Source organism: Apteryx mantelli, chromosome 4 (genome assembly GCF_036417845.1).
Source record: "Apteryx mantelli isolate bAptMan1 chromosome 4, bAptMan1.hap1, whole genome shotgun sequence".
Taxonomy (NCBI): Eukaryota; Metazoa; Chordata; class Aves; order Apterygiformes; family Apterygidae; genus Apteryx; species Apteryx mantelli.
This window is the reverse complement of record NC_089981.1, coordinates 35136883-35153617: the sequence shown is the minus strand read 5'-3', so window position 1 is coordinate 35153617 and position 16735 is coordinate 35136883. Positions and strand designations below refer to the sequence as shown.

Genomic DNA, 16735 nt, shown 5'->3' with positions numbered 1-16735 from the left:
CTGGTACAGCTGCCGTACATCAGATGCCAGCCTAACTTGCTGGTTACCAATCATATCCCAAACTGGCTAGTTGTGCCAACCAAATTTAATAGCACAGCTCTGGATTTCTGGATTCTCCCTTAATATGAATAAAAATTAATAATACTTACCATTGCTCACACAAGTATGGAAAGAAGTAAGAAGAGTTAGCACACTTTCTAGTTTTTTTTTTTTTTTTAAGAACATTCTCTAAAGGCAACTGAAATCTTCAAAGAAACCCTGAGCCAAAATAAATAAATAAATAAAATTGATAGCCATCATTTGCCATTATAAATCAATGGGGTCAAAGGAGCACTTATTAATCTTTTCAAGTAAATTAATAGTAAGTTTTCTCTTCAGCTTAACATTGTTCAAAATTTACAGGACTACATCTATTTAAAACTGAGTAGATTTTAATCACTAAATTGTCAAAAGAAAAACAGCATTCTTAATACAAATAGAGCATTACAGGTACTTACATGAAAAACAACGACCTACCACGTTAACCATCCAGCCCACGCTCTTAGCAACAGAGATTAAGGCTTGTCAAGTTTAATCATGTACACAGGATCAATTTTTAAATAAACACATCCAATACATGTGCGATGGAAAAGAAAGACCCACAAAAGGCAATCAAGTAACATCTGTATTGCTGGCATGCGTGTAGACATAAACTGTACACGCATCTTCCTGGCAATATGGATTTTACAGACGAATTGCAAAAAGAAGACAGCCCTTGTGAACCCTTGTTTCTTTAGCTTTCTCCACATAAAAACCATGGGCGTATTTTTACCTCGTAATAGCTATCCTATCAGCAAAGAAACACATAGTAGTTCTTATGTCAAGGCCTCTGGTCAACATAAACCCCAACATATGGAAGATGTAATGACGAGTATTTTTAAGTAAAAATGTTCACCTCCTATGTTGCAGTGAAGATGCAACTTTAATGGATGCAAGGTGGACAAAGAACAGCCCTCCTAGGCTCCCTTAATAAAAAGATCTTGTTTTCCTTGTTTTCACTTATTTCAGAGAAGTCCAGTTTCTTCTGCCTTGAAAGACTTTATGGGTTTTACTAAATCAGTAAATTGGAACCAGTAAAACTTGTCATGCAGCTCAAAGCCTACTCTTAATATGGACACCTCAGTGCTACCAACACACTGGTTTCCCCAGTACAGATTTCATCATTTACCATCACCAATATAGTTACATACATAACACATCACATTAGATCACTCTTTCCAATCTATGACTAGCAAAACTGTGAAATGATACTAAAATTAACCCCCTGAAAGTTGAGGGTGGAAAAGATTTTATTGAGACTGGTAAGCCATATCCTCTTTTAATTTTTGAGGAGAATACGCCTATTTAACATCAATATTTACATGTTATAAAAACTCGTAATCAGAAATGAAGTAGTGCCCTGCAATTAGCTTGTCAGATCCCACAATAAATACAGGCACATCTTAGAATCACTATCAAACCTAAAAAATGTAAAGTGTAGCAAATGATGTAGCACACTACGGGGTACTGTAGTAATTTATTTTAACTTTTAGAAGCAGAACAAGTAAAACTTCAGCTGATCAGAGATTAAAAATTTAAAAGATTATTTAAAAACAAAAAACGAGTAAATGTTTAAAACATGAACACTTTGTTCTTGTCTGCTTTTAAACAAACATCAGGAGATAATGAAGGAAGAATGCAAAAAAGAAATATATTTCTCATGTTGAAAACAGTTTATTTTTCTATATTTATGAAGATAGTTTAATAAATATATTTATTTACTGTAAAATTAGTAGTAGAGTGAACTAATTATCCCATCTTAAAAAGGGCACTGTATATCCAGGGGTCCAACACAAACAGAGCCTTTTGCTACATTTCATTGTATTTACCACAAAGTACTTACAATAATGTAGGGACTATTTACAGTAAACATGGTAGAGAAGGAAGCATCCTCATCCCTTTGACATATCAGACTATATTTTAATAGCAAACAGATTAAAATAAACTGCAGAAGACAAAGTTATAAGAACTAATTCTATACCACACACTCCAAGAAATGATCAATGGGCCATACCTCCTGTAATTACCAATGACTTAAAATAAAAAGATTTTAACAAAGAAATTATCTGTTATATTGACATTGGTCTTTACCATTCATATTTTCCATTTTTTCTCCATACTATGTACTGGGAAGAACAGTAGGAGGAATAATCAGAGAGATATAATCCTGAGAAACATCCCCAAAATTACATATATATTTCTTTGTTATCACAGGAGCGGGCAGTCTGGCAGCACTATTCATCTCAGAAAGTTGATCTTTCTTGACCTAAACAGCATATGACTAACCAATAGCTGCAATACTTGTTAAAAGAAACATCCATTAATTTGACAGTTATTTGCTAATCTAAATTTCCATTTCTTTCTACCTCTAGCATCCCACTGCAGTATGAAAGTGTAGTGCAGGCTGATGCTTTCATGTTGAATTCCTACTGCCTTTAGTTAAGAGAGAAGTGTTTCGAGCTTGCTAATTCAACACATCTAGTAGTCGGGTTTCAGTGAACTGAAGCTTAACGTACTGTGTAAAGGTATAAATTATGTTTCCAAGACAGCTTCGGGCACTGCCTTGTTTGGAATTGCTTACCAAGCAACTCGGTTTCTCCAAACAAACTAATGTGCAGAAGGGTAAAGGGCAGTGAAGGTAATTATTGGAAGGAAATCTCTCCCTAGGCCAGAAAAGAATAATTAAGCTTGTGCATGCTAAATCACATAGGGGAAGTTAACAATGAAGTAATCAAGTGTAAGCGATAGCAGGACCTATCTACAATTTTCTTGAAAGGAAATTAAGGCAGTGGGTAATCTAAAGTGTGATTGTTTAGGCAACACAAATGTAGTATTCCCAAACTTCATTCACTGTTCATTGTATAAATGCACATGCTTCTCCTACGCGCCCCCCCCAAACAGAGAAAACATTCAGTAACCCAGTAATTAAGATGAGTGGGCTGAAACCTGAAGTAGTTAAACTGCATTCTGCAAGCCTGGATCCAACATAGTTTACTTATTGCTCATTAATCTCTTCACAGATAATATCTTTTAACAGTTAAAAATGCTTAAATATGACCAAGATTTTCAACATTAAAAATGCCTATTAGATTTCAATTGCCCCTGTGTTTTGGAAACTGTCCTGTTTAAATGAACGTAACATATGGGAATAAGCGTGATGAGTTTCTAGCCTAGTCCTTCCTCCAAAGCCTTGGGCTATTGTGTGGAAACTTAATGAAAGTCATTTGCACAACCTTGAAAAGATTGTGAAGAAAAGCGGTAACAGAATCTCCTCATTCTGCGGTGCCTATCTGGGGCAAAGAGGCTTTTAAGACATTAGCAATACATTATTACTAACAAGATGGTAACAGAATGGGATTTGCTTGGCTTTTTTTAAAAATCACACAAACACTTGGCTGTTATTTGCTGAAGCTTCTTGGATTATCTGCATATGTTCTCTGAAAACAAGCTATATGCTAACTGCTTTTAAAGTATAAAGGCAGAAGGAACAATACTCTTATTTTTAACATCCTATACACTTCAGAGATCTAAAACAAAAAAAGAGGCTATTTAGTAATGAAAAGCTATGAAGCAAATCCCATTTAATCCTGTGGCTGTGTGTTCAAGCTCCAAAAGGAGAAGCAAGAAGTTCACTGCATGGACCTTAAGGCTTTCCCCATACTTCTGCAGACATGCACGGTTCAAGAGCTGGGTTACCAGCCTCACGAGCGCTGCCCGGTAGCACTGCTCTGCTTCCTTCACAAACTCTACAAGCTCTCGAATCATTTGTCTCTCAGCCCTTTAGCAAAGCCCTCACGTTAATTTTCAAAGCTGTATCTCTATGTACCAACACCTTTCCGAGGAAGCACAACAGAGCTAAGCAGAGCAGCACCTGGGCCGGGACCTTCATGACTACCATGCACACGGCCGCACTGCAACACAAACACACCCAAAGGGCCCAAATCCTGGAATCCTATTACATTACTCAATGGTTTTTCGTTTTTAAAGTCAGAGCTACAAAAGACTTAATGCAACATTGAAAATACCATCAAACATCTCTGTTTCTTCACTGTTAAGTCACACTGTGCTGCACCTGTTATCTTCAAATCAGAAATCACTTTTCAACTTGACATAGTAGTTTAAAGAGGGCACCAACAAGTAAAACTTAATTTCTAAAACATCACACAAGAGTGACTGTAAGCACTACATATTTTCTGTGCTTTTCCTCCATAACAGCAATCATTTCCACTTTATGTTCCTCCAAAAGAAATGATGGTTTTTTGAAAAATGTACATACAACATAAATATTATGTAGAATCCTCACTTTTCCCAGCACCTCAGAAGTGTGAAAAGCGGCAGGGGACTGCATGTGCAGGGGCTGCAACTGGAGCGCACGTGCCCAGTTAGCGCCTACAGAAATATTGCAGGGATAACTCAGCGATGCTGTCACTGCTGAACGCTGCAACACAGAAACAGGGCAGGGGGGAGAGGGGAAAAAAAAGACACACACACAAACTCATTAAAAAAGCCAGTTAAAGCTTGGAATAGCACTCATTACGTGTTTAGGCATTCAACTGATCCAGCTCCATGTAGGTGACTGCATACCAACTTCAGTCATGACTAATATTTACCACTCCAAGACTGTACAAAAAAGATCAAAGTCCAGCTGTTTTCTCAACAAATGGAGGGGACAATAGTGAGAGAAATGTGGTTTTAGCAGACAAAGAGGAATAGAGACACCCACAGATGTTTACTGATTTGCCCAGTATCCTATACAACAGGAAGCCCAAGGAGAGCAGGGTAACGGGGAGCTACAGCAGTAGGTGCGCCCTGGGCAAGCAGCTGTCAGGCAGTACTAGCAGGGTATCAGGGAATCACAGAAGGGTTGAGGCTGGAAGGGGCCTCTGGAGATCATCTAGTCCAACCCCCTGCTCCAGCAGGGTCACCTGGAGCAGGTTGCCCACAACCACGTGCAGACGGCTTTTGAATATCTCCAAGGATGGAGACTACACAGCCTCTTTGGGCAACATGTTCCAGGCTGTATCCAAGCCTGAAGCCTTCAAGCACACATCTCACAGCCATCAGGGGACAAAGCAAGTGAACTAACCATCACCCTTTCCATACTGTGAGGTATTTATAGCTACGCAACTCTCCACTGGCACAACAGAAATTCATGGAGAAAGATTTCCTGTTGCACTGGTCAGGCAGAATTTCTTAATTTTGTGATTACAAAGTGACTTTCACATTACATTCTTCATGGTTTGAAGCATTTGGTTCTATTACATGACATCTGAATAACAGTAACAAAGTTCACACAGGCAAAAATCGGTCTGGCATTGACATTAAGACAACACACACACTCAGGAATCAAACTATACAAAGCTTCCCCCCGCCCCAAAAATATCTTATACCAAAGAGCCTAAGCAGCCTTGGTGACTCTGTACCAGCTCCAACCAAGAAGCAAGCCCCCAAGGACTCTCCTGCAAGACACTCATGTGACAGAAAGATAAAACAGGAGCTCTGTCCAATCCCACCACAGGTGGCAAAGGACAAAGTGGTGTGCAGTGCAATCTGTACAGGAAAGTGGCCTACAAAAACAATCTGACCCTTTTATAATATAGACCAGGCAGGTCACCAAATTCTCAGGGCTCAATTCACTGCAAAATGGCATTAGGAAGGATACTTACACCGTTTATTTCATTATTCCACTATTCCCTATTCCTAATGGCACTGAATCAACCAAGAGCAGGTGATGCACTTGCCTGAAGCAGATGGGGAATATACCTGCTGAGGCAAATATCCAGGATATTTGGAAATGTGTTAACCCTATGTGCGTTACAGAATTTCTCCAATCAACATGGCTAGTTAATAGAACACAATAATTTCTCTCATATGACTGAAGAGACAAGGACGGCACAAGCAATCCTACTCTTGAGCAAGATTGCTGCTATCTTACTATGTAAACAGTCTTCTCTTTTGGACATACTTTAGACTTATTTTAAAGGCACAATTACTTTGGACAACTGAAAGAGAAATTGGGAGGGATGGTGAGAAGAGAGAGAGAGAGAGAGAGAGAGAGAGAGAGAAACTGGTCTGGCTGCCCAATTGCGGAGGCTTCTGCTGGAATGATCAAGACCACCACTTCTCCTCACAACAAATTTAAACCCGGCTTAACATTCCTAAGCATCAAGATACTGCACATTTTTGGCCTGGAAACTAGAGACCTGTTTTGGGGGGAATCAGGGTTAAAAAAAAAAAAAAAAAGCACATAAACAAACCAGTTGAAGTTTTTGAAAATGAGATTTCAAGCAAGAGCAAGTCAATTCAAAATAAATGATTAATTGACCTGGATATTCAAGAGATTTAGCATCTCCACTAAGCTCAGTGCCAGCAGATTTGCCCTTGGAAAAGACATGGATTTTCTACACCTAGCAAGACTCGCACTAGTTCTGTAAAATATTAACAGTTTGGTCAATATTAGCACATAGATTTTATTTCCCTCTTTTTTAAACCAAGTGTTAAGACCAACAGCAGTAAAAAAAGTATCAAAAGGCAGGAGCCTGTCCAGGTCCAAACCACCAGCAACTACGTTTTCAGAGCAGGCCCCCATACCCCATGAACTTATGGCAGAGCCAGGATCACATCCTTTTCTTTCCTCAGCATTTTTCCCCACCGCTTCCACAAAGATCACTAGGAGATATCCAGAGGAAACATAGCAGGGGGAGCATTTAGTGCCTCAGAAGGGCAGACAGTTAAGTAAGGTTGGAACTAAGAGAGATGAACAAGGAGGCTGCCGCTGCCTCTGGCTTTGCAAACCTCCCTTAAAGACCATGTAAATATGGACCTAAATAGATATGAATCTTGCAATCAGTGCAAGGCTCCCTTCAGTATGTTCAAGGGTTCATAATTCAGACAGTTAAGAGCTACAGGCATACTTCCTGGTCGGAGGCATTTTCAGGACCTTCAACAATGCCACCTGAGAAAGAAAATGGCCTTCACAGCTTTTACATTTCAGAACTGGGTAAAGGCTGGATCCATGAGCCCTGCCAAGCCAGCAAGAACGGACAGATCTTCGCCCAGAAACACCAGCTGCCTCCAGCGACACCGAACCCGCAGGCTTCGAGGGCCCTTCACTTTTGCAGAGGAGCTGCAAAAAAGCTCAGGAAGCGGGTAGTAGCTACCCACCGCTGTACTGGATCAATATTTAGAAAACCAGCTGAGGAACTTCTAAAGCAAGAATTACTTTTAAAATCCTATGAAACAGAATTTTAAACAGGAGATAAATACCAACCACCGCAGTGCCCAGACAGTTCAGAAAAAACGTCATTTCGTATTGCGGATCGCCAAGAAGGTGGCACAGCCACAGGGAACCCGACCGCGCGTTTTTCGTAGCGGCTTCCCGAAACGGATTTGTTGGACATGCGGGATTCAGCTCCCGCAGCCACGCAGGGCACCACGTGAAGCGCAACCCCTTGGCAAGGGCATTTTGGTAGCTCGTGGCGAACCCTGGGGCTAGCACACCAGCGCACCGTGAAGCCTGACGCCTCCAGCCCCTGCCCTTGCAGCCCCGCGCGCGGCTTGCCAAGGCAGGAATGAAATATTCCATATGTTTTCTTTGTCCATAACATGCCTATTGAAACCACAGCCACACTGGTCTCCCTGCTGCGGCACGGAGTCAAGCTATTCATGTGCAACTATGCAGATGTCAAGAAGGTAATGGGAAAGCTCCCAAACAAAAAAACATTTCCACAGAACAAGGTTATAAAATACACAACCGCATCTGCAGCACTACTAAGCTAAATTAGGCAGGTTTAGGCCTCCCCTGCATACCTCAGAAATTGCACACCTACTTATGATTCATTGCTAATTGTGTACTATTTAAAAGTCCAAACACATTTTCTCAAAAATTTTAGGGGAGAAAAAAATCCTTGCAAGACTCAGCATTCCTCCAGGATTGGCTGGGGGAGAGAAAAGGAGGAGGCATAGCGCGCACACACGCACACACACACACACACAAAAAAAAACGTGACATTTTAAATAAGCAAATGCTGTAGCGAGAGCTGTGAAAACAGCTGTTGAGTCTGGGAGGGCCAGACACTCCGGGCGGTCTGCGGAGCGCTCCCAGCAGCTTCACCTCGCCTTGGAGTTTCCTTTGCTTTCTCTTCAAGATAAAGAATCAGCCCTTGCTATCATGGGGGGGGGGGCATGGGGGGGGGGATTTTCAGGACTTCCAGGAGTCAGTTAGTATACTTAAAAAAGTGATACAGTTCTTAAGTCCCAAAATAGTTTTCTTAGGCCTGAAGAATGAATTAGTTTTAACATTTTTTGAACTTCAGATCAAAAAAAAAAAAAAAAAATTCAGACTCAAAAATTATTTCAGTTACCTTCACTGTGTCAAAATCTTGAGGTTCAGTTGTCAAAAATCACCAACCACCATCTGAATTACTGACAGGTAACAAACTTACAAAACACTGTGTTTAATTAAATGTGTAATTATCAATACTAGATTTGGAGAAAAAAAAAATATTGGCACATTAACCATCACATTTCAGCAACAGATCTCACATGTTTTAAGCTATTTTGTATTATACGAACAAACATCTAGCTATATTTAAAATTGCTCTAACTTTAGAAATATGAGAAACTTTTTTTAAATAGTGCAAGACGTATATTGCTTTTATTTCCACATGCTTGTTCCTTTTCAAGATGGCATTACTGAATTGGATTCATCAGGTAGAAATGCCAAAGGAAATACGGGAAGCCCATAAGGAATCTATTTTATTGGTACCATTAAACAAAGACCATCCTTCCTGTGAGAAAACATCAAATTAAATGATCAAGACATACCGAATAACCTGGTCTTTTAATAAGTTTTAAAAAATTAAGTTTAAATAACTTAAAAGTTTTACTAATCCCCAAATATACTGTATGATTGAAAGCCCACCTAAGAAAAATATGACTACCCTGTAATTCAATAAGTAAATGTATTAAAAAAAAGGGGGGGGGGGGAATAAGGCATCAAGTGAGGTTTCTACTTCTCAAAACCAAACATCTTTCACAGATGTCAGACCCCAGTCCACCACAGAATATACAATGAAATCACCTGTTCAGACAGCTATCTGCATTTTTTAAAACACACATTATCATATTGATTGACACTATATATAAACACCATCAGTTGTCTGTTATATACTCAAATTTAACAAAAGTAACATAAAGACACCCAAACTGAAGTGTTATCTTTGAGATCACTAGTCTTCTCTGTTGTTTTGTAAAAGACTCATATCAATACTGAAATTAATTGACTGGCTACATGCAGAAAGTGCTGTCAAATTCAGAGTAAAACTGAAATCCAATTTTCTTTTTCCCTAACCTTTTGACTATAGTAATTTTTTTTTCCCAAATCATTTTCAGTAGGAAGTTCTGACCCTGTTACAATCCTATAATAGTTAAATCATTCAACTCTAAAATAAAAGGCATTCTGCTATTTCAATTATGTATTTTAAAATACACGACATAACATCCAAAAATACTGGACGCTCTGACTTCCATGAAACTCACTGACAGTTGCTGTAACTCAGCACTTTTAAAAATAAGGTCAGCTGTTTCACCAGGTAGATCACATGCCATTTCTCACTATTTAATTACACTTTCCAGGCTCTGCAATATATAATGCTACATGATCTTGATTTGGAGATAACAGTTTTGCTTAGATCCCCAAACCCAGTGGATCTGCACCTGATTCTAAAACAAAGGCTTTCAAACATTTTGATAATGAAGACAGTATTAATATAGTCATGTCAAGATCTTCATCTCCTCTCTTCAAGCTACTCTAGCAGCCGTTGCTGCATACAACTCTACATGAGCTGAACCAGTGGACTCTATAGCCACAAAAGAAACACTGAAAACTATGTGCACGCTTCCAAAAGGGTTTTATAGGACAACTCCGTGGTGGGAAGTAATTAAGAATCAATATCGCACAGCCAGAAATCTCTTTTCAGATGACAGTTTGAGAATATCTTAAGAGAAAATTGCAGCAGTATTGGAAAGGTAGGTATGAAAAATTATGGAAGAGCGTTTCACTAGCAAAACTATGGGACACCACCACAGCAGCTATCGCATCTACCAGCTAGGGAGGACAGCCAGGCCTCCAACATGGGAAAAGCTTTCAACACCTCTGTTAACAAAGGTCCCATAACATTGAAATCTTTGTTGTCTCAACTTACAGGTTTCCTGTCTTCACCCTCCAGAACACACTAGAGATAGCTTCTTCACCAGTTTTGCCTCTCCTTAGGCACCCTCTTCCACCTCTGTCTCCAGCTTCTAGGATCATACAGGTTTCTCTAATTCTTCCCCAACCTATTTTGGAGTTTTTGCTTCTTCCATGAAGAACCCCCAAACCACAGTTTCGCAGGACAGAGCTGCAGCCAGAAGCACAGGCAACTCCTGCTAGAATAACTGCGGCCACAGAGTCCCACATGGAAACGTTGAAGCTCACCAGTTTCACCCATTTCACTCCTGTGCTTATTTGCAAAACACGGAGTAGGCCAGCCTGAGCTGTCTGCAAATCCTCCAGAGCACAGACACCACCAGCTCATGCAATTCCCACCAAGAGGATGATCAGGAGGAAGGAGGCCAGGCGGGAAGCGCACGACCTGCTGCCCGGAGACCCTCTTACAGCCCAGAGGCCCCCGTTCTCTCCAAAATGAGATACGGGTGCTTAACTGGCCTTGTGAAATGTAGGCCAGTAATTTTCTCCGGGTAAATAAGAGCTTGTGCTCTGCAAAAATTGCTGGCTTAGATGTAGAATACAAAACAAATAAAGTTCCTTGCGGAGGTGGTTTTTGGGGGTTTTGTTTTGTTTTTGAGTCCTTATATTACAGCTTCCATATTTTCCAACTCAAGCAGATAGTTACTAGTAAATTCTTCTCAAGAACTGAAAAGGTAATTATTTACTACCATACACTTGCTTAAACTAAAGTCTGATTTTTTTCTTCTCACTGCAGACTTAATATTTCCCAAAGTCACATTATGAGATCCTGCCAGTAAGCATTAAACAAGAAATGACATATTGCTGATAACAATGAGCTTAAGGCACAAAAACAAATGCCAAATATGTGACAAAAGAGGTGTTATGGTAGAGCACTGGTCTTTCTTGGGGGTAGGGGAGGGGGGCAAGCAGGAGGAAAAAGAAAAGAGGGATAGCAACCAAACACCAAATTAATAACATAAAAAGGGTAAAAATATTTAACAACTTAAGAACAACAGTTTCACTTTTCTGTGCACTGCTTAAAAGTGTGAATTTCTTATGTGACAGACAAATAAACCAGTTTGAAATGAATCATAAAAGCTCCAATCCTGCAGTGAAATCTGTTGGAGGGACTGCCACTGAAGTCACAGAAAAAAAAACCACAAAACAAAAAAAAACCCTCTTGTGGACTCTGCCCACCACTAATTGCTAGACACGCACAAATGAAGTCTCCCTTAGGCCAGGGGGACTTCAGAGACAGGTAAACCATCCACACTGGCAGGGCAAAATAAAGCAGAGACGTCTATAACACTAGGACCAAAAATATATTAAAATGCAAAGACACAAAACGCCATCTTTCATCCTCCTTAACATTTTATAAATGGGTAATGAGGAACAGGTATGTCTTCTGTCAGCTTTGTTTCCTTGTTCTGTTTATTAATACAACCCCAGGAAGGTGGGGCTGCATACACTGGGGCAAGGAAGATATTATAGTGAAGTAGTAATGTTTCTGCTGAGTAACAGAAATATTTGTATTAAAGTGACATGAATGTGTCTTTCCATAAGAATTATGGAAGGCATGTTTTTAAAAAGACAAAAACAGTGTAACTGCAAAATCTTCAAACCTCTAATTAGATAAGGCTTTTCTATCTCAGGAAGACTGCAATTATGTTACATTTTCCAGACCCAAGGCCATGTCTGGACATCTTTACTTTTCACCATAACAACTTTGCTAAGTGACATTCACAAAACCTCAGCTAGGTCCTTATTGTGCTTAACCAACAATAACTGGTCTTAAATATCTGTGTGTTAGTAGGCAGATATACCTTCTTTTAATACGTCAGGTTCTTCCTACTGCATTTCATCACCATTCAACAAAAATAAAAATGCCAGATGAAAAGACCAAAAAAAAAAGCAAGCCTTGCTGGATCCAAACAGACCCATGTAATTTTACTGTTTATACAAAAACAGAGGGAAATCTAACTCAAATGTGTATGACTGTAGGTTCCTCTAGATGGACTGCACACTGCAGAGGAGATAACCAGCTCCTTGGACTTGCTGAAGAAGCCTACATTACAAAATAATTAAAATGGGATCCTTCTCAACTGCAACATCTTGATCTTATAAAGCTAGTGCACAATACAGCACACTCAAGGACTGTCAACATTAGGTTAAGTGTGTTATAAAAACCAAAAGACCAAGATGACTATTCCATCATGAAGGTCTATCTTTTAGGGGAAAAAAAATGGATAGAAGAGATTTATTTTTCTGAGAGGCAATGGATTTAGAAGCAGGGAAAACTAAGTGAACATGCACAGTGGAATTGGACTGCACTTAAAACAAAAGTAAGCAGCAATTGTGGGTTTACTTCATGCAGGGAGGATAGCAGAGAGTATAAACAAATGTGCAATTTCTAGCATCTGTGTATCAGCACTGTGAAGAAGTGTTGAGATTTTAGGATAACTGAGGCTTGAAAGCACTCCCTCCACAACTGGAGGAAAGTAAAATTAAAGCAATGGCCCCTGCCACCCCCATGAACATATCAGCATGTAGCAGTGAGGAAATAATTCTGGAAGAAGTTTACAGGAAGCACTGGAAAGAAAATTATCTGTACTGTTTTCATACTTAAAGTGCCCAAAATACAACCATAGGCACTGAGAAGGAAGTACATTACTAATGGTTGTCGGGCAGCCCCCTAAGACAGCCAGACCCATGTAATATCTCTCCAAAGTTATTTTAGAAAATTTTCTCCTGCACAAGACTCACACCAGCATCAAACCCCCAAAATTGGAATTTCTATTCTCAAACTGATACCTATGAGAAACAGAAGCATAAAAGTGCCCTACCATAACTTTCTTCTACTATCGTGAATGTTTTCTAGTCCATAACACGTGAAAAATCATAGCAAAGATCAGGAATGTACTGCATTGATTTTTTTTAAAAACAACATTTTAACACCATTGCATAGGTACATTAATTTGCTAGACAACAGTTATTTTGCAACTAAGGAAAATTACAGCCTTCATAAACAGAAAAACAGGCAGCTGGTAATTAGGAGTTACATAAACACCTACCTAAATTATACAAAACAAATGACCGCCTACAGTAAGAGTATCAAGTAATTACCCCTGGCCATGCCCTCCCGGCTCCCCTTGCATTCCCCCTTACCCATCCCATCACCTCTGGCCGGTCGGAGCATTTGCACCCAGTGCGGCCACCTCTGCCCTTTCAGGGTATTTCCACATCTCCCAAAAGCTGTTCACCACTATACCTGTGGTTGGGACTACCTATCACCTTTATTCAAATCCCATCTCTAAAAGCACACTTATGACTCAAAAGCAATGAGCAGCTATTTCGGCTTTCAAAACTGCTAGGTCTGATGCAACCATCTCCACATGACTACGCAGTCCTGCAGGAACCACACGATCTTCCTTCTCACCCTGCTCCCAGTACTACGGTTGTACTCCTGGTTGTAGCCAGGTGCAGATATAGTGGGCTGTCCATTCAATGCACGTTCTGCAAAATACCCGCTCTTTTTGGAGGAGTCTTCTACCAGCCCCCATTGAGCAAGAACGAGCAACAGATTGGTCAAGAGTTGAGGTGCTTGTACCAAGGAAAGAAGGAGAGAAAGGGAATCCAGAAGGATACTCATTTGAGGCTCTGCTGAAATCACTGCCTAACCATTCATCATAGACCAAAAAATATGACTATATTTAAAAGAAACACATTGAAAGTTATGTTAAATTATTAAAAAACATGCAAAGAAATTAAGACTTCAGAAAAACAGATGCAGTGAAAATTTAAATGCCAGCCCCCTTCTGTGGTCCTCAACTGCCTTGAAACTTGTTCACTGCTAACTTAGGTTAATCACGAGCAATATTTCTCAACTGCTCTCTCTTGGCCACAGGAAAAATACAAGCATAACTTTGTTTTAATATCACAGAACAATGCTTGAACCCCCCTTTTAGCCTTGTCTACACTAAGGTCTCCCTTCTGCTATGGCTATAATAAAAAAAAATAGCCCTAAAGCAACACTAAGGGGATTTCCCAGCAGTTATGCTACCTGACATGAAGCATACAAAAGCTTTCTTCTCTTCACATAGGTAAGACATTTGGCCACGACACAAACATATCGGGGGGGGGGGGGGGGGAGTTCTTTGTTTTTTGCTTTTTTTCTTCTCCACAGCGAACTAACTCAGCTACTCTGGCAAAATTGTACGTTGCCCAGACTGAGCAGGTTCAGAACTACATTTTCTGTTACCTAGAAAACTGTCTTGCACATACCCAAAGCTTCCAGTGGTCTCGTTACAACACAGAGACTATTCAAATGCAGAAGCATCAAAAAGGCACCCACTTTTTCATTCTGGAAATAAGGAAGCAAGAACTAAAAGATGAGTGGGGAGTAAGAATATTCTTCACTGTGACAGAATGAAATAGCTAAAGAGCTTCTACTCAAATTTAAAGAAGGCAAAACAAACACTCAAGGCAAATACATCTCAGTCCACACTCAGATGCCTGCATGTCTCCTCTCACTTATGCCATAAATGAGTTCGTAAGCCAACTTCTGGAAATTTACCTGCGTAGTAAATAGGAAGTTACAACTGAAACTGTTTGGCAACCTTATCTATCCTGGGTGTTGGCTATGACGACTTAAAGCCATTAGACAATGAAAACCATGTTGCAGACACACAGGGATGTAACAATTCCATTTTACGAGATCGCCAAACAACTTAGTAGTCATAAAACCTTGCACTGAAAAGCAGCTTTTACCAGACAGGCTTAAAGTACTTTACGAAGTTTGGTAACATCCCTATTTACCCTGTGCAGGAAAGAGAACAGCTTATTAGCTAGTCTAAGGCTTCACAACGGCAGTTCCTGACTCCCTGCCCCAAGCACTAGTAAATCACTGCTCCTGCCAAAGGAAGAGCACTGGGAAGTCAGCTCATGGTAACACCGCATGATCACAAAAAGGAACAAAACATTTAAATGCGAGTAATCTTTAATAACTGAGGCCTGCAACTTTTCCTTTACACACGTGAAAGACTCAGAGCATTCAGCCTCAGTAATGGTTCTCCAGCCAGCCCAAACTACTACCAAAAAAAAAAAAAAAAATCCAAACAGGTAGGAGAAATTGGAAACCTTCTGCTCAGTAAACAAGTATACCAGCAACTTAAACTAAGCGTCAGCCTCCTTCTGCATGTTTTTAAGTAAATGCATTAGAACAAAGAAAAAAGTGACAATTTCACAAACACTGCTTCTTCGTTTTGACAACTCAGCAGTTCAGCACGGATTTCAAACCACGCACCATACCTGGCGGTAGCGCGCGCCCTGTTACGTTTTGCAAAAGCGGCGAAGCTCCAGCACCACCAGACCTGACCACCGGCCCACACGAGACCTCCCTGCAGCCTATTAAATCCTTGCCAAGAAGCGGGGCCAGACTGACAGGTTTTATTGTGAAACTTAACAGGTTTGTGGATTAGCAGAACTACCACGCTGTAAAGCTGCAAATCCCTCCGCAGCCACCCGACTGCAGGGGAGAGAGCGCTCACTCCTCAAGTACAAGTTTTATTTCAAAAAAATTACCAAAACTTTGTGCAAGATCAAGCAGCCCGTGCCCGCCTGAGGAGACGGTGCCTCGCGGGGAGCAGCGAGGAGGCCGGCTTCAGAGCTCAGGCTTCTCCCGAGCGGGCTGACCGCGACCTGCTGCCGCCGGCAGGGCACCGCGCCGCGCCGCCTCCCGCCCCGTCCCGTCCCGTCCCGTCCCGCCCCGCCCCGCCGGCCCCCACTCACAGGGCGTGCGTGAAGGCGCTGAGTCCCGGCGGCACGGCGGCCAGCCCGCGGCCCGAGCAGTCCACGCCGCGGTCGCCGTCGCAGCTGCAGGAGGCCGGGCAGGGCGGCGGGGACGCGCCGCCGCCACCGCCGCCGCCGCCGCCGGGCCCGGCCGCGCCGCCCAGGCCCCAGGCGACGAGGCCGAGCAGCGCCAGGCACCGCATCGCCCGCCCCGCCAGCCTCCCCGGCCCGGTCGCCCCTCGCCGCCCCCCGCGGCGGGCGCACGGGCGCCGCGACAATCAAGCGATTTGAATTTAAAAAAAAGGGAAAAAAGGGAGAAGGCGCCCGGCGGCGGCTGCGGCCCCTCGGCAGCGCGCCCGGGCAGTCAGCGCCGCGCGGCGCGGCCCGGCCCGCCCGCCGCCCGCGCCCCGCCCGCCGCCCGCGCCCCGCCGCTCATCGCAGGTACCGCGCGGCCCCCGCCGCCGCGGCCATGCTCGCGTCGCGCTGCGCTGCGCTGCGCTGCCCTGCGCAGGGCCGCGCCCCGCCCCGCCCGGCTCCCGCACCCCGGCCCGGCCCGCCCCGGCCCGGCCCCGGCGGCGGCCCCGGCGGCGGCTGCGGGCTCCGTCCCAGCCCGCGCCGCGCTCTGTCGCTGCGAGCCGC

At 42.3% G+C, this 16735-nt stretch overlaps 1 protein-coding gene across 1 annotated transcript in view; it reads right to left on the bottom strand.

Annotated features, from left to right (window-relative positions):
- LGR4 (leucine rich repeat containing G protein-coupled receptor 4) overlaps positions 1-16480 on the bottom strand; it is an 81479-nt gene extending 64999 nt beyond the window's left edge. The window contains exon 1 of the mRNA XM_067296229.1: positions 16097-16480. Within this exon, the coding sequence (XP_067152330.1) occupies positions 16097-16299 (203 nt within the window). The 5' untranslated portion in view covers positions 16300-16480. The remainder of the gene's footprint in view (positions 1-16096) is intronic.
- Positions 16481-16735: the final 255 nt, after the last annotated feature.